At 41.6% G+C, this 19,599-nt stretch overlaps 1 protein-coding gene across 1 annotated transcript in view; it reads left to right on the top strand.

The window, feature by feature from the left end:
- The window catches only part of LOC124718772, a 243,763-nt gene that overhangs the window by 187,468 nt on the left and 36,696 nt on the right, over window positions 1–19,599 (top strand). The window contains 3 exon segments of the mRNA XM_047244384.1: window positions 881–1,129; window positions 5,363–5,468; window positions 11,384–11,813. Coding sequence (XP_047100340.1) covers window positions 881–1,129; window positions 5,363–5,468; window positions 11,384–11,813 — 785 coding nt within the window.

Below are 19,599 nucleotides of genomic sequence, written 5' to 3'. Positions count from 1 at the left end.
TTATGCCAAAGCTGGGACTTGAATCTGGGTGTCCTGCTTACTAGGCAGATATGCTATCCACTACACAATCCTGACATTTTGGCTGACATAGCTGCACGGGTCACCCTAGCCCAGTGACCTCCCCGACACAAACTTCAGTTCACACCTCAGCCCATCTCGGTTTTCCCCATCTCAAATTGTCAGTGTTGCCGAGGCTCTCTGATTTTTTAATATCTCCCCAACTTGGTATGTGATGGAGAAATTCTGCCTCTACCTCAGACTCGGGTGATCTACTGATCTAACGGAATTAAATTTTCTCGGTGACAAATAGAGTTTCAACTTTATCGGAGAGCCTCGGCAATACTGACAATTTAAGGAGGGGAGAATTGAGATGGGCTGAGGTGTGAATTGAAGTTTGTGTTCGGGAGGGCATCGGACTGGGGTAATCGTTGCTGCTGTGTTAGTCACAGTGTCAGGGTAGTGTAGTGAATAGCGTATCTGTCGAGTAAGCAGATGACCCGGGTTCAAGTCCCAGCCTTGACATAAATTTTAATTCAATACTTCATCTTCTATCCTCACTGGAGATATAGTTGAGATTCAGTATGTCTCCAGGAAAATGTAATTGTAAAAACAGTATTACTGCATCTGAAGGCTGTTATACTTAAGTCTTTGAACGATAAACAGTAAATGAAAATCATTAATGATAGCAAACAGCCATCTGGTGATGTACAGACTGATAGGCTGGTGGAAAAGATTTGGACTAAACTGTTCCCTACTGCACTCAGCTTGAGGAATCTCATTACGTGAAAAATGGAAGTGTGTTAAAATACGTCAGAAGCAGTGTATCTAGTTACTAACAGACTACAGTGAAAAGCTAACAGTAATTACCGTCTCATTGCAGAGCTGGTGACGGCGGTGGGGGACGCTGTGGAACAGGTGGTGAGCCACTTCTCGGCGGCGGAGAACCGGCAGCACTGCTGCGCGCTGGGCGACTCGGTGCGCACGCCGGCGGTGGCGCGCATCGCGCTCGGCAAGCTCTGCCCCGCGCTCTACGCCGCCCTCTGCGACGGCCTGCGGCCCGAGCTGGACACCGCATTCGGCCCGATCCCCAACTCCCTCTGGCAGGTCGTCGAGGCTTCTGCCCAGAAAGGTGAGGCCGACAGGATGCCCGTCACTGGCTGCTTTTATTTTTGAGCGCATTTTGTGTCGCGTGAACACATTGGGTAGAAATTTTTCTTATGACCGTCCGTGTGTTTCTTCTGTGAGAATACGTTACTGCCAGATAAAGAGGACACTCGGTACTGCCAGAACAGATGTCGCACCACTTACGTCTTGCTCGAGGATTGAGGCGAGACTTCGACCGTACAAATGTGACCTGTCAATTGAGTTCAGACATTGCAGCAATACAAACGGGTTGCTTGCTAATTTGCCCATCCTCGGAACAATAACTTGCACCAGAGGGTCTGATTTTAAATGAAGTGTCTTAGTTTTTCCTTTTGCAGGTACGCTTAGGTGGGGGGGGATCCAATTCCTTTTAACTTGCTTTTTCTTATCTAGAAGGGTATATTTACTCCTATAAAATATACTACGCTAATTTCAAACAGTGGAAACTTCAGGTAGGAATATCAGCAATGTAGAAAAAGAAAGGTTGCTGCTTACCTTATAGAAGACATGTTGAGCTGCAGACAGGCACAATTACAAGACACTTAAATAGAGCTTTTAGCCACAGCCTTTATCACAGTGCGAGATGGTGGCGGCGGCGGCAGTCGTGTGTGCGTGAGTTGTGCCTGCTTGTGTGTATGAATGGTGTGTGTTTCTCTTTCGCTGATTAAGGCTGTGGCCGAAAACTCTATGTAAAGTCTCTTCTTTTTTAATTGTGCATGTTTGCAACTTAACTTGTCTTCTGCACAGCAAGTAGCAGTCTTTCTTTTCCTACATTGTTGATATCATTGTGGTAATTTTTTAGATATATTCTGTATGCTTCTCAAGTGTCTTATGAATATTCGTTTTCTTTCTGTACTTTTCAATATTTTCGTTATACTACTATGTATCGTGGAATATTGTCATTTGATATATAAAATCAGTCCACTATTGCAGAATGTGTCGTCGTTGCACGGCAAAAACTCTGGTCACATTAGACTTGTAAATTATCATCACAGTTTTAGATGCGCATATTTGCTGTAGCATTTAATATCATTGCTTGGAGACCAAACAAGTGAAGCATTTAGACACGTCGTATCTCGTAAAACAAATTTCTATAACTGAGATCTAAGGTGGATCATCAGTGACTGGAACATATCAAGCTAACTTAAACGTATGGGCATTTTACTTTACTTTACATTGTGATTTTTAAAACCTAAAAATCATCCGTGAGTGCTGCATATGCAGATGTGGCCATGTGCATAAGGTGCTTTTTGATAGTAAATGTTTTATTTCTGACAGACCTTCATATAATGTGCTACCTTTTATCCACTAATATGACAACTTGGCATAAGGTTGCAACTCACAGTGAACAAGCTTTGTTACAAAAAAAATTAAGACCAGAAAATGACAGTAAAATCTGTCAGAACTGGTTGTTGAAAATAAAGAAGTATTTATTAGATCTCGGTCATAGAAAGTTTTTTACCAACTAAAACAATCGCTCCTCATTTCTTGATGTGAGAAAATTCAAACATGACACATTGCTTTATTTGTAATAGTATTTCAACAGTACACTCGCCACATAGAGCAGGCACTGAGTCACAGACAGCCTTAATAAAAAGGTCTGCTAAAATATTAAAGCTTTTGGACAAAGCCATTTTTCTGAAGTAGAAAATAGGCACACGTTCACACAAGCTCAATTTGCAGAGAACCTAAGTCTTTGGTTGCTGGAACCCCAGTGTACGGAGACTGTTGCCGTATGTATGTTTTGTGCTTGTAGCGAGCAGAGCCAGCAACACATGACAACATCGACAGCTGCTCTGTAGAGCCCACAGCTCTGAATAATACTCTCTGCTTTCTAAAGTCTGCCAGTTTCATCTTTGCATTCTAAAGTCTGCCAGTTTCATCTTTGCATAGAATTAACTCGCAGCTGATTTATTTTTATTTTTTCCTTGACAGGATAACTCGAATGTATCACCACATTTCAGGAATGAGGTGTGGGTATTGTTAGAACAATAATGAAATATAATACATCACAGTTTGTTATTTACAGCATTATATTTTAAATTGGTGATTTTACATCTAGATTCATTCCAAATTTTGTATTGACAGTTTATCACAAGGCTTTTAAGACATTCTTTACAATTTTGTATAAGCAAAATTCAGCTAATACTTTCATTATTCATGAAATATGATTCGGAAGCTGTTGAAACGATGAGTTTTTTTCATTAAGAAGGAACCATTAATGAAATATGAAATATTAAAAGCTTTTCATCCTAAATCAATGTACGTATGAAAAAATACAAATGGTGTAGGTTGTTCACTAACCGATTGCATTACAGTATCCAACTGACTGACCTCTCGAGGTCATTTTGACCTCCTCTCTCCGAATCCTTCTGCTATGGCAGTACCCAGCAGTTGCTTAAAGTGAGAGAGGTCCTCTCGTCTGTATTGGCGTCTGATGTGATGCTACTATATCAATATATCTTGCCTCTGTTGGCCACCAGTGATGTTATGTAGTCCCCTTGCTGACCTACCATTCCTCTTTTCTCTCTCTCTCTCACCTTATGCTCTGTATTGCATTTGAAATGCTGTCTCAACATCGTTATTATCCTAAACTTATAATAGTACAATGTAGGCTTTCATAAGTGGTATGTGCATTTTTGGATAGCCTTGAACCCTGGCCTAATGCCCATAAATCAAAAATTGTTGTCGTTTTCCATTTTATTTATAATATTTCTGAGGCTCTAAGCAGATTCAGAAGGATGTAGGCTGTAGTGCGTACTGGGAGATGAAGCATCTTGCACAAGATAGAGTAGCATGGATAGCTGCATCAAACCAGTCTCAGGACTGAAGACCACAACAACAACAACAACAACAACAACAATCTCTGAGGCCACCCCAATCATTTTGAGGTGCTCAAAGTTGTGCGATTACACATGCTCATTGCAGACTCCAGTTCCTGACACCATTCCGTGCTCGTCTGTTTCTCTGAGTCCACATTGGTATTTTGTGAAATACCCATTTGGCGTTGTCAGCCGTTATGGATTTAATGGCCAATGAGATCTAAATAAATTGAGGGCCAGATCACTAGCCAAGAATCACTTATCTACATTATGCTGGACTAATATTGTGAAAGATCGGTTGATTCCTATGAAAATGTTGACATCCAGTGTATTTTATTTTGCTCACATCAGCATAGGTAGTCTTATTTGTAATGGTAAAGGTGATCTAGGTCTCCAAAAGACAGATATCTACCTCATTCTGTGTGAATATGGCACATCTTATGTTGAGCAGAGTATTAGAACAGTCGAGAAGAGATGCAAAGAACAGTAGCAACACACCCAGCTAAAAACAACTGATCCAATCAGCTGTTGACAAACACTGCCTCGAATATAAGCATTGAAATGAAGTGCAATGAGACTAGTATCGTGGTGCAAATGCCAAGTTTCTGGAACTGTGCAATTGAGGAGCCTACCAAAATAAAGATGTCAGGAAACCTAATAAAATAGGCAACTTTAGTAGGTGAAAATCAACAGCCATCGAGTAATGTATAAAATGCATGTTAGACCATCAGCTGCTTTTATTTTAGACCCAAACATCGACCGGTCCCAGTCATGGACAATCTCCACAGATAAGGATTAAAACGGTATGAGCCACAATATTACATTTTTCATTACTTAAATAATGTGTATAGTATGCCATGAATATCAGTATACTACACAGGACTTTTAGTTGTGATCTCTCCACTACTGCTCTGTGAACACTTGGTATTAGTATGTTTGCTTCTAAAAGCCTTGTGTCATATATTGATATTCATGACATGCTCTGGACCTTGTTTAAGTAATGACAAATGTAATATTGTGGCTTGAACCATTTTAATCCTTATCTTTGGAGATGGTCCACGTCTGAGACCAGTCCATGTTTGGGTCTAAAATAAAAACAGCTCATGGTCAAACTTGCATTTTATGTAATAAAATAGGAATGAAGGTTTCAATTTAAATAAGACTTGTGATCTGGCACTCAGTGTAATGAAACAAGTAGGGAAACAGTGAGAGAAGCCTGAGAAATTTGAAACTTAGCATGCAGTTGTCTATTTTGGCCACACTTAAATTAGGGTGTCTTGTCTTATTGTGTACTACTTGTTTTATTTCTGAATAGCCATTAACATTTGTATATAAGGTAGAATGACACATGGTTTTTCTATGTCATAGACAATGCAAGTGTGTTCCTCTCTTTGCAGATCCAATGACAAAGTCTCTAAATGAACTGGTTCTACGCATCAATAGTGAAGATGTTTTCACAGAGGGGATAATGAAGTTCAACGCTTTTGTGTTGGGGCTACTTAAGTAAGTGATATTTATGCTTTGTTACAAGTTGTGGTTTTATTAATTTTTCATAGTTGTGGTTCAGTCATGTAAATTTTTTTAAAGGTTGTCATGATAATCTTTGACTGCAGAATTATTTATTGTCATTCATACAGTATTCATTAGTAGTGGTTTGTGTAATTTATGTGAAAGATGATAGCAATGATAATAGTAAATACTCAACACACTGTCATGTTTATGACACACATACTTATGAGTATGGTGATGAAAGTTTTGGTAGAGTGTAAATAAGTTAGGAGTGAAGGAGACCATTTGCCAAACAGCAAGTTTTCGTTCTTTTTTTATGTGCCGTTTGACAACGCTTCCACTGTTAGGTGAGTGGCCTCCGTTACTCATAAATTATTTATGTATATATGTGACAGATATTTGTTGAAGTTTTCACATGTGCTGAAGCCCAGTTTTGCAGTATTCCACTTGAGAATGGCTACACAGCTGAAATCGTAATAGTAAATTACATAAATAAATAATTTTACATTCAAAAGCAATTGTGATGTTTCTTAAAAATTGTGGTTTGTCAAAGTATAAAGAATTATAACACTGACTTTTTTTCCCACATCTTGAACGTTCCAGTTCGGTATGCCCAAATTGTCACTTGTGATGTCAATGTACACTGAGAGTAGGATGTAAATTCGAAAAATTGAAGTACAAATTGTACAGAGTGCATTTAACAGTAGCACTCGGTCAACTGATAGATTCGTGTTTTCAAAAATTTGATCAGAGTACAAAATTGTCAAGATGTAGGTTATATTTCTTCTTCTTCTTCTAGAATTGCTAGTCCAGTGACACAAGTGGGAAAGATTTTTTTAGCATTTGGAGGGTGGGAGAGATACTGGTGGAAGTGAAGTTATGAGGACGGGTCGTGAGTCGTGCCTGGAGAGCTAAGTTGGTAAGAGTATAACTGATGAAAGCCAAGGTTCTGGGTTTGTGTCCCAGTCTGGCACACTGTTTCAGTACATATTTGCCTCATTGCAAAGGATTCAGAGTGAGATTTTCCAATACAGAGAAATTGTCCCCAACAAATTTCCGTCTGATGTAAGTAAAGCAAAGCTGTCCACAACACAAAGGTTGGGCTGAATGTTATATGCTTTATTGAGCATAGTACTATAGGAAGTAGTCTGTCTTTGCATTCTTCCAATATCTGAACTGACTAATCCAGCCAGTTATGGGTGCTTTTGACAGGCCTTCTAATTCCACATTGGAAGCAGCTTTGTGGCATTGTGCACACTTACTCTCCCACCACATCCATAATCTCATTGTCTGACAAAAAATTGATTCATACAGGTGCTCCTTCATCAGCCCAAAATGGTGAAAAATAACTCTTGAGTTTGGTCAGGATTGCATATTGGCTGCTCCAGCAGCTCAAAACTGTGACTTTGAATGAGGACAGGCAATATACTGAAGCAAAATCACACCTGAAAGATTCCCTCTTCTCTTCTGTTTTGATTTTTTGCCATGCAACTGAGAAAGTCTTCTCCTTCCTCTTCAAAATGTCTAAATGTGATTTTTCTCATCTCCAACTGTCCCTGTTTGTGCTTGTCTGTTGACACACTATATTATGGTAGTTTGGAGAATTGTGGACGATTGCAATTGCTGAACTATTGCTAATGTTCAGCTCGAGTGCAGTGTCTTCCAGTCTGGCATAACGATTGTAACAAATCATTCACTATGCTGTCTCGATGTTCCTGTCTGTTGTCAAAGTGAATGGTGTTCCCTGAATGCTCTTTCTCACAGGCAGGTATGCTTCCACATTGAAAGTGACTTACTCATTCATGAATTTTACATTCTTTGAGAATGCAGCTCCATTCTGCAAAGTAAGTTTACAGCTCTAGTCCTTTCAGAGCACAGGAAACAAAAAATGCAAACCCCCTCCCTGCCAAATTGCTTCCACAGCACATACAGACAGCAGGGCAGTCACAATAAAATGCTCTGAAATTACAACGAATAGAGCTATTCAATGAATCTACACAGCCAACAGGCTGGAACAACAGAGAGAGTAAGGTATTTCATTTCATGGTTGAATCAATGCGGTCAACCTGTGGAGCAGAAAAAAAATGCATTTGCTTACTGGCTTGTGCTCTATGGCGAGGTACTTCAGTTGTTGTTGTTGTTGTGGTCTACAGTCCTGAGACTGGTTTGATGCAGCTCTCCATGCTACTCTATCCTGTGGAAGCTTCTTCATCTCCCAGTACCTACTGCAGCCTACATCCTTCTGAATCTGCTCAGTGTATTCATCTCTTGGTCTCCCTCTACAATTTTTACCCTCCATGCTGCCCCCCAATGCTAAATTGGTGATCCCTTGATGCCTCAGAACATGTCCTACCAACTGGTCCCTTCTTCTTGTCAAGTTGTGCCACAAGCTCCTCTTCTCCCCAATTCTCCTCATTAGTTATGTGATCTACCCATCTAATCTTCGGCATTCTTCTGTAGCACCACATTTCGAAAGGTTCTATTCTCTTCATGTCTAAACTATTTATCGTCCACATTTCACTTCCATACATGGCTACACTCCATACAAATACTTTAAGAAACTACTTCGTGACATTTAAATCTATACTCGATGTTAACAAATTTTTCTTCATCATAAACGCTTTCCTTGTTATTGCCAGTCTACATTTTATATCCTCTCAACTTCAACCATCATCAGTTATTTCGATCCCCAAATAGCAAAACTCCTTTACTTCAGTAGGCCATTTATTCTGTAGTATCTGTTGCATGGCTTCTCTCTGAGGACAGGCAGTGAGCATCTTGCCTGCTAATCGGCCTCAGCAGTAAAACCATCTCTGCTGACTGCAGCACTTGTTCCACTGCAGGATTAGTCACTGTCTGTGACAATGTAGTTGATGTAAGGGTTGATTGCTAGAAGCTATAAATGTTGCACCATCTCTTTCGGCCCCCAACTGACCTAAATACAGGACCCAGACTTCAATGAACCCATTGTCTTCCCTTACACAAGTGCCTCACATGTCACAGCCTGCTAATGGTGCCTAGGGTTCATGTAACTATGCTCTGGACAGTGTGTCGCCATGCTGTTTGTGTTAGTAATGTTCACTGGCATCTGGGTAATGGATACTTTGTACACAGTATTTGTTGTGGTTTACTTGTAAGAATGATAGGTATATCTTGGTAAATACTGCTCAACTATGCTGTATTGTTTAGACTACACTATTCACAATTTTAAAATCTTCTTTTGGAGCAACCCGTGCCCTGTCCATTCTGGGTATGTTAAGTCGTTTTGGTAATTACTTTACTACAAATTGTATTTAAGTTACTACAGTTTCTTTAATCATTTTTTATGTGGCACCTTCCACTTCTTTAACTGCAGAAATGTTCATTAATGTGAAAAATAACGATTTGCATGGCAGTTGGGAATCCACGTTAAACTGCCAGTCCACCTATAACCAGCTGTGTAAGTCAGATAGAAAGTCAGCAGTGCCATAAGATATCCAGTAGGACAGCATTGAGTATTCTAATAATCTATTGGGTTGATGACAACTTAATTTTTCTTAATATCCATTACTATATGTCTATTAACCAGTTACAACACAACCTGTTGATAGTCATCAAAATTTGAGTTAGTTTATCCTTCAGTTATAAAATTGATTTCACCATGTTATTTCTGATGCAACAGCCAGGCTCATATGACTCAGTTACTATACACATTAAGTTACACATATTCCATATTTGTAGCTCCACAGGTCTCTGTACACCTGACTCAGATGCAGTCCTCATAAAAATTGTGCCACCCATGTGCAACAGTGCCATTAATGCTAGGTGCTCCCCCAGCCTTATGCCTGGTTTCATGCAGCCTGGCACAATTTCTTTCCACTAGACTCTTCATGTCAGAGTAGCTCTTGCACCCTACATCCTCAGTTATTTGTTGGGTATATTCCAGTTTGTTTTTCCATTGTGTTCGCTATGTGATGTTTTGTGATGATGCTTCTTTGCTTTGTAGGCCCTCTTTGCTTCGCCTATCCTGTTGTATTACTTCCAAGGTGGTTGAATTCCTTCACTACTTCTACTACTACATTTCCCAAATATTGATGTTGTTTATTGTTAACCTCATTTGTGCTCTCCTCATAACTTTCATCTTTCTGTGGTAAATTATAGCTTTTTTAGAATTTCTGACATCTTACTCCATTTTACATGTCAAACATTTTTTACAGGTCCAATAACATTGGAATGGCTTTACGTTTTCTAAAGCCAAGCTGGTCATCTAACGAATCCTCAGTTTTCTTTCTCTTTCTTCAGTGTATTTTACTTGCAAGTGATCTTGATGCAAGAGCTGTTAAGCATATTGTGTCATAATTCTCACATTTATCTACTTGTAATATATTTGGGATTGTGTAGATGATGTCCTTCTGAACGTTCATGTCCATCTTTGGCATGTTTCCAGTCTCATAGACTCTACTCACTAATGTGGATGATGCGATTGACATTTCCCAAGTTGATTTCAGAAATTCCTAAGGAACATTATCTATCCCTTCTGTATTGTTTATTCACAAGTCTACAAAAGTTTAGTCAAGTTCATGACTAATGCTAGATCTCCTGTGTCTTTAAAGTCAATATACAGGGTGTTACAAAAAGGTACGACCAAACTTTCAGGAAACATTCCTCACACACAAATAAAGAAAAGATGTTATGTGGACATGCGTCCGGAAACACTTAATTTCATGTTAGAGCTCATTTTAGTTTCGTCCACCTACGCTCAATGGAGCACGTTATCATGATTTCATACGGGATACTCTAATTGTGCCTTTACAAGTACGACACAACATGTGGTTCATGCGCGATGGAGCTCCTGCACATTTCAGTTGAAGTGTTCGTACGCTTCTCAACAACAGATTCGGTGACTGATGGATTGGTAGAGGCGGACCAATTCCATGGCCTCCACGCTCTCCTGACCTCAATCCTCTTGACTTTCATTTATGGGGGCATTTGAAAGCTCTTGTCTACACAACCCCGGTACCAAATGTAGAGATTCTTCGTGTTCGTATTGTGGATGGCTGTGATACAATACGCCATTCTCCAGGGCTGCATCAGCGCATCAGGGATTCCATGCGACAGATGGTGGAAGCATGTATCCTCGCTAACGGAGGACATTTTGAACATTTCCTGTAACAAAGTGTATGAAGTCACGCTTGTACGTTCTGTTGCTGTGTGTTTCCATTCCATGATTAATGTGATTTGAAGGGAAGTAATAAAATGAGCTCTAACATGGAAAGTAAGCGTTTCCGGACACATGTCCACATGACATATTTTCTTTCTTTTGAAGGGAAGTAATAAAATGAGCTCTAACATGGAAAGTAAGCGTTTCCGGACACATGTCCACATGACATATTTTCTTTCTTTGTGTGTGAGGAAGTTTCCTGAAAGTTTGGCCATACCTTTTTGTAACACCCTGTATAATGCCACATTTGTCACATCAGCATAAACTCCTTTCCCTCATAGTGGTCTTCAACCCTCTCTGTACATCTGTCACCTGTTTCCTAATAGTAGAATTCTTTTTGCTGTCTTAGTGTTGACGCCTTTGCTTCTAATTTCACTGTCTTTCTGAAGAACTTTCCCTTTTAGATTTCTTCACATTTTTCGTGCAGTCGTATCGCTTTAGCTTTCGAGCACTTTTTATTGATCTGATTCCTAACCCAATAAGAATTCTTCATTCATTTTTAATTTTCTTAGACATATTTGTATATTCTCATTTTATTTGCTTTAAACACCTGACACGTTATTAGGAATTCAATTACATCGGGCAGTATTCTGTGTCGGGATTACTTTCGTGTACGATAAAGCCTTTTACGTACCCTAGACTCTTAACTTCTACTGTCGATTTTCACACGCATACTGCGATTTACTCAAGTAAACTGACGGGTGTACAGCGTACGGTCCCTGGACGCGTGGGTGGGGTACCTGCGGACGCGCGAGTCGGTCCTGCGGCGGTACTACCAGGAGGAGTGTGGGCTGCTGCCCCTGGGGAACCTGGGCGGGCCGGCGTGGCGCGGGCTGGCGGACCAGCTGGTGGCGTGCCTGCAGCCGCTGGCACTGCTGCCGTTCCGCCTCGACCTGCTGCACCAGCCGCGACAGCTCGCCGCCCGTCTGTCCCTCTCGCCGCCGGCAGAGACGCCGCGGCCCGCCCGGGGAACGGCGCGGGCGAGCGCCGCGGCTGCCAGCGGGATTCCGGCGGGCGCACCCGGCTGGAGCCTGCGTGGGCTCGTCAGGTCGATACACTCGTCCCTGTCGCAGCCGTCACCCCGACAGGGCGGCGGGGAGGAGGAGTCCCAGCTGCCGGATGTGGTCGGCTCCTCTCAGGTGAGTGCTTTGCGCTTCTGCGCCCGTGTTTTGTATGGGGTAGTGAAATGATCTTTGCACTGGATTGTCATTTGGCAGGAATGGGCTTTGTATCTATACCTACCCCTCCATTTTTGCAGTTTCCGTAAGTCAGTGTTCCGGGATCCACAGTGACAAGAGTGTGCCAAAAAAACTAAATTTCAGGCATTACCCCTCACCATGAGCAACATGGTGGCTGACGGCCTTCGCTTAACGCAGGGCCGGCCAAACGCTGCATAGTGTGCGGAAGTGCTGCACATGTGCGACAGCGACATCTGTTATTAGACATGTGCCCTAAATGAATGGCAGCGGCTCCACTTCCCTGTTTATGTGGTACAAGCAAGAGCGCAGTGTACCCAGTCTCGTTTACGCCTGGTAACCGTAACCTTAACAGATAAGTACTGAGGAATGGCAGGTACTGTGAAATAGGACAGGAGATCTATGTTCTCACTCGTTTAAAAATGACTGGGAACTGCAAATTTTTTTTTTTTTTTTTTTTTTTTTTTTAAGCCGTGTGTGAAAACCGTGCTGCCAAATAATACGTGGCCAGCATAAGTTTTCAATTGAAAGACACTACAATACATATCACATCACAAAGACGAGTGTAGTGTACTCAACAGTGAAGAAGGGCAAGCAGAATTAAATGTCCTTAAGAAAATGGATGAGACACATCAACTCGATTATCATTTCTCATGACCAGTGATAAACGTGTTTGGATTTATTCATTTCATAATTAAAAATTATTGTTTACTAACTGTGCATTATTGCCTCATTCTGCTCCATGTTACATTATTATCAGGAAACTTGGTCATTAAACCGATTGTTCCAATGTGTACTTACATTTAGGGTTTTTTTTAATGTGTGAAGAGCTACGCTCAGCTGAAGTCGATAAAACATAACGTTTGTCTATTTGTCAGTTATTATGCAGATTTCAGACGGAACTGATGAAAGGTATAGCAATAATGGTATTAAAATAACATGTAATCATCGAGAGGTCTGTGGTTATCATTCTGTTCAGAGGTCAGTGAGACAGAAATTATGTGGGTGTAACTGAGGGCACCGAGAATTAGTATTGAATTTAAAGACACAGGAGATATAGCATTAGTCATGAACTTGACTAAACTTTTGGAGACTTGTAAATAAACAATACAGAAGGGATAGATAATGTTCCTTAGGAATTTCTGCAGAATAATGTTATTTGAAATCATGAATAAGGTTCATTGGAAGTCGCTAAGTGCTCTCTTTCTTAAATACTAGATCAAAACCATTACGCGTATTTACGTGCCGTCAGTCAAGCTGCCTTAATAAAAACCCACGGTTGTTAACTGTATTACTTGTCTTACTGGGTTAAACTGTTAATATGAAAGTAGACATCTCAATGAGTAGACTGTGACAGTATTTTACATGTTTAATACGCGAAATACCTTCCCATGGTTGGCTTGCAAGCCAGTACAGAATATCCCAGCAAGCGGATAAAGCGACATCTGTGTAGAAACATGCACTACATGTACGCCGATGGCTGTGGCGTGCATGCTGTGACCCGGAAGTTGCACACTTGCAGGAGCACCGCACGCGTGCAGAATTTCTGGCCGGCCCTGGCTTAACGACTGAGAGCGGCATTGTTTGCGTAGAGTTGTCAGTGCTAACAGTAAGCAACACTGCATGAAATAACTGCAGAAATCATTGTGAGATGTACGAGAAATGTATATGTTTGGACATTGCGGCACAATTTGATATTAACCTTCGAGCAGGCACCGACGACAAATGAAATTGCATTGCTCCATTCCGTTGCTGTTTCACAATGCGAGCCCGTATATATTCCTTCATTATTGCTTAAACTAATGCATTGGTAAATTGTGTTGTCATGTGAAAAAGTAAGCAGCAGTAATATAAAATAAACAAGAAGGTGGGTGAGGAAAAAAAATCACGGTCTGTGCACAAAAATGACCCAGATTATGAGCTAGCAGCACAGTTCTGCAATGAGGCAGTTGTCCACGAGATAATTGGGAATGGAATAAACGATTGACTGAGATCTTATGCAGCTGTGCTGCTGTTCAGTGTGGGAGAGTGGGTCATTACTGCGGTGTAAGACTTCCATGGCAACGATGTGATATAATGAAAGTTTATTTTGTTATTGTTTAATTTACAATGCTTAAGCATATAATGGAGGTTTAGTGTATCGTTTTGTCATTGAACTGGGACTTTGCTCTTATATGTGTACCTTTATTACATAATCACAGCTGTTCTTTATGTTGTTGTTGTTGTTGTTGTTCTGGTGGTGGTGGTCTTGGTCTTCAGTCCTGAGACTGGTTTGATGCACCTCTTCATGCATACAGTAAAGCTGCATGCCCTCGGGAAAACTTACGGCTGTAGTTTCCCCATGCTTTCAGCCATTTGCAGTACCAGCACAGCAAGGCCCATTTTGGTTAATGTTAAAAGACCATATCAGTCAATCATCCAGACTGTTGCCCCTGCAACTACTGAAAAGGCTGCTGCCCCTCTTCAGGAACCACACATTTGTCTGGCCACTCAACAGATACCCCTCCGTTGTGGTTGCACCTACGGTACGGCTATTTGTATCGCTGAGGCATGCAAGCCTCCCCGCCAACGGCAAGGTCTATTTTTCATGGGCTGTTCCTTATATGTGTACAAATTACACCGCATGCCTGCTCACATTATGAAAGACAGCGCACCTGCTCGAGGGTTAACGGGCTACGGCAGCAGACGACCAATGCAACTGCCTTTGATAATGGCACGATATCACCTGCAGTGCCTCCCCTGGGCTCACGATCGTGTGGATTGGACCCTAGACGAGTGGAGAACAGTGGCGTGGTCAGACGAATCCCAGTTTCAGACGGTAACAGCTGACTGTAGGGTCCAAATGTGATGCAGACCCCCTCGAAACCGTGGACCCGAGTTGTGATCGAGGTATTGTGCGAGCTGGTGGTGGCTTCATAATGATGTGAGCTGCATTTAAATGGAATGGAGTGGGTCCCATTCCAACTGAACTAACCACTGTCTGGAAGTGGTTATTTCAGCTACTCTGACACCGTTCAACACAAATCTCACCAAACAATTGTGGGACATAATCGAGAAGTCAATTTGTGCACAACGTCTTACACCGACGACTCTCTCACAATTACGGATGGCTATAGAGGCAGGATGACTCAATATTTGTGCAGGGGACTTGTGACAACTCGTGTCCGTGTCACCTCGAGTCGCTGCACTACGCTGGGCAAAACGTTGTCCGACATAGTATTAGGAGGTGTGGGGTGCCTCAGTGTAATCTAATATTGGAAAGTCTGTGAAGGAATAACAATAACATCAATTAGGGTTGATTGTTGAGCAGCAGCAGACAGGCAGATTAAAAAGTATACTAAGCTATCAGATCCCCCCCGTCCCCCTCCCAACTCAGCCACCGGTGTTGCAGCTAGCAGCCCATCACATTTCCACATTCAGCACTGCAGCAGCCCCCCTCCCCCTCCCTCTCACTGACCTACGTCTCTTCTATACTCCCCCCCACCCCCCCCAACCACCACTACCCACCCTAGCCAAGATTGCCTCTCACTGCAGTCTGACCCTAGTGTCTGGAGATGGCAGTGTGTATGTGTGTGTGTGTGTGTGTGTTCTCCATCTACTTTTAAATATGCCTCCTCTCTCTAGTGAGTAGCAGTCTGGCATAATTTGTTTTTCATTAAAGTTAAATCTGTCTTCATCATTCTATGTGTTTTTTGGTTATGAAAAGATTGTATATACCCCCTCAGTGGTGGTGGTTGTTGTTGTTGTTGTTGTTGTTGTTTCCCGTTGAAAGGCTTGTTTGCTATAGCTCTTGACACTAGTCTGAAGGGTGCAAGCCTCATAACCTCTGCATAACTAATGCAGCCAACATTTATTTGAACTCAATAACTGAAGTCAAATATTGGGCTTCCTCTACGGTCTTATGCCGACACTTCCCTCCTGTGCAGAATGGATGATTCCTCAAGTCCTCAGAATGTGTCATTTCGAGCATTGTCGTCTATTCAAATTGAGCCCTAAATTTCTTTTCTCTTCTGTTTGATTTAGAACCTTCTGTGGTGTCACCGCCAGACACCACACTTGCTGGGTGGTAGCCTTTAAATCGGCCGCGGTCCATTAGTATACGCTGGACCCGCGTGTCGCCACTGTCAGTGATAGCAGACGGAGCGCCACCACACGGCAGGTTTAGAGAGACATACTAGCACTCGCCCCAGTTGTACAGCCGACTTTGCTAGCTATGCTACACTGACGAAGACACTCTCATTTTCCGAGAAGATAGTTAGCATAGCCTTCAGCTAAGTCAATTGCTACGACCTAGCAAGGCGCTGTATTCAATTGATATTTATTATATGAAGCATGTATCATCAAGAGCAATGTTATACAATTATGGATTAAAGTTAAGTATTCCAGAAGCTACGTACTTTTCTTTATAGCATTCATTACGTATCCTGTTTCAGACCTCACGCCAGCCTGCGTGAGTTTAAGCGCGTGCCTTTCGGCTTCCTCTCATTGTGACTAGACTGTCTTGTCTTGTCTAGACTGTCTTGTCTTGTCTAGACTGTCTTGTCTTGTCTAGACTGTCTTGTCTTGTCTAGACTGTCTTGTCTTGTCTAGACTGTCTTGTCTTGTCTAGACTGTCTTGTCTTGTCTAGACTGTCTTGTCTTGTCTAGACTGTCTTGTCTTGTCTAGACTGTCTTGTCTTGTCTAGACTGTCTTGTCTTGTCTAGACTGTCTTGTCTTGTCTAGACTGTCTTGTCTTGTCTAGACTGTCTTGTCTTGTCTAGACTGTCTTGTCTTGTCTAGACTGTCTTGTCTTGTCTAGACTGTCTTGTCTTGTCTAGACTGTCTTGTCTTGTCTAGACTTGTCTTGTCTTGTCTAGACTTGTCTTGTCTTGTCTAGACTTGTCTTGTCTTGTCTAGACTTGTCTAGACTTGTCTTGTCTTGTCTTGTCTTGTCTTGTCTTGTCTTGTCTTGTCTTGTCTTGTCTAGACTTGTCTTGTCTTGTCTTGTCTTGTCTAGACTTGTCTTGTCTAGACTTGTCTTGTCTAGACTTGTCTTGTCTTGTCTTGTCTTGTCTTGTCTTGTCTTGTCTTGTCTTGTCTTGTCTTGTCTTGTCTAGTCTAGACACAACACCTTCTCATTTGTTATTCGCTCTGCCAGCATAATCTTTAGCATTATTTTGTAGCACCACATTTGAAAACTCGCTATTATCTTCTTGTCCAAACTATTTACCATCCGTATTTCACTTACATATGAAGTTACTCTCCAAACAAAAACCCTCCGTAAAACACTTCTCTTTTTCAGCAGCACTTATTCCTGTTGCCAGTCTACATTTTGTTTCCTCTGAATTTCTGCCATCATCACTTATTTTGTTCCCCAAATTGCAAAGCTCATTTACTACTTTTATTCTCTCATTCCCTAATCTGATTCTTTCATCATTGCCCACTTTGATGACACTCCGTTACCCTCATTTAACTTTCATGGGTACAATTTCCTTTTGAGACACTATCCACTCTGTTCGACTGATCTTCCATGTTCTTTGGTATCTCTTGACACAGTTATATTTTCATTAGCAAGTCTCAGCATTGTTATTTGTTCTCTCTGAACTTCAATTCTCTAACCAAATTTTTCCTTGGTTTCCTCTCAGTGTACACATCAAATAACACAAGAGGTAGGCTACAACCTTGTCTCACTCCTTTCTCTAGTACTGCCTTCATTTCATGCCGTTCAACTCTTTTAACTGTTGTATGGTTTCTGTGCCTGACTACTCAACTAAAATTCTAAACTGAATAGCACCCATTAGCCTCAATATATTGTTTTTCACAAATCTGCCATCTGCTATTAACTGTAGTGCTAAAATTTCTTCAAGGGTATTCCTCCTTTCCCTAAAACTGAACTGTTCATGTCCTAATCTACTTTGTTTTTCTTTCCGTTCTTAATTAAAGTGCTCTTGTGAGTGTTTTTGCTACTTGGGAAGCAAGAATAACCAGTCATTGTCTGTATTAATGTCCTACGGGTGTGTATATAAAGCAGGAAAGTGCGTAATGATAAAATTTTGCTTAGTAGTTTAATATGGATTAATGAAGACTGTGAAGAAGGCCAGTGAAGTAATGTATACACTAAATGAATAAATGTTGTAGACTTTTAGAAACCATATTGTATGGAAACAAGTGATGAATATTGATGCACAGAGCGAGCCTCCGTGGGCTCGACACAATTCTTGATCAAAACAAGGTATTAGTTAGTATTATTCTCCATTGCAGAGGACAGAAACAAATCTAATTTGAATGTAGTGAAGGCAGTTATGTAATGTTTAAGAACACCACATATGTTGAAAATGTGCCATTGAGACTGAGAAATGTACTGTGCATGATCAGGTTGTACACCAAAAGGCATTTGATGATACATGTTGTGTATTCCGGGGCTCTTTCTTGTGAAAACTGAGATGTTGAAAACCCGTCATCATCAATAGTTTACCGCTCCAGTTGCCTGGGTATGGTTAACGAGGACTCTTCCTTTCTGTCTGCCCGTGTACCATTCCTCTGTAAGAACTGTATGCCATCTAATTCCACTTACTCCTGTATCCTCCTGCACTTGGTCCATCCATACCTTCCTCGGTCTTCCTACTACCGGTCACATCTTTATGAACCAATGTGTTATACCTCAATGCGTTTAGTGAGGCTAGGATCACGTTACCTATGGAACAGACTCCTCATAACTTCCTAAGATTGTGTGATGATGCCAAAGCATTTTGACTCTGCTTGCAATCAGTCTGAGTGGTTGCAACAGCTCTAGATGTGGTGTGTTGATTCCTCAGCTTCTTTGCAGAATCTGCACTCTTTTCTTCTGCCAGTTTCTTGAATATGGCATTCAGTGCATTGCTTCTGATGGCTTGTTCCTGTGTAACAAAGGTCAGTCCTTAATTTTCCTTTTTTAGTGTTCAGTTGATCTGCCTAGGTCAGGTCTTTTCTTCATCTGTTTTGCCTTCAGTTTTCTCAAAAAACTGCCCACATGACAATTTATTGCATAGGCTGTCAGTATGCCAATGGAGAGCAGTTTCCTCTATAGAGTCTCGCTTTGCTGTACTTAAAGAATCTTCCCGTTGTCGACTCCAATCAGAGCCAATTTTTACCCCACTTTCAGGTAGTCTGCCAATGTGTGCTGGTCTTTTACCAGCACCTTGAGTCTGTGTTTTACTGGTGTCCAGTTCATGACGCCTATAGTGTTTCTGCCAATGGGTATGGCCAAGGTATTGCTTGCCTCAGTGGTACTGCAGTCTTTAAGTTGTCTTTTCAAAATCCGCTGACTCTTTGCGTCCACTCTTTTCTGGTCAAATCTTTTATGTGCCCACGCTTGAAGAGCAGAGGGAATGGCGGCACCAGTAGCAGTAGCAGTAACAACAACAACAACAATAATTGTTGTTGTTGCTGTAATTATTATTATTATTATGTGGTTCCCCCCCATGAACCATGGACCTTGCCGTTGGTGGGGAGGCTTGCGTGCCTCAGCGATACAGATAGCCGTACCGTAGGTGCAACCACAACGGAGGGGTATCTGTTGAGAGGCCAGACAAACGTGTGGTTCCTGAAGAGGGGCAGCAGCCTTTTCAGTAGCTGCAAGGGCAACAGTCTGGATGATTGACTGATCTGGCCTTGTAACAATAACCAAAACGGCCTTGCTGTGCTGGTACTGCGAACGGCTGAAAGCAAGGGGAAACTACAGCCGTAATTTTTCCCGAGGGCATGCAGCTT

The sequence above is a fragment of the Schistocerca piceifrons genome, chromosome 10 (assembly GCF_021461385.2).
Source record: "Schistocerca piceifrons isolate TAMUIC-IGC-003096 chromosome 10, iqSchPice1.1, whole genome shotgun sequence".
NCBI lineage: Eukaryota > Metazoa > Arthropoda > Insecta > Orthoptera > Acrididae > Schistocerca > Schistocerca piceifrons.
The sequence above is the reverse complement of the archived record's forward strand: the minus strand, read 5'-3'. Positions and strand labels throughout refer to the sequence as shown.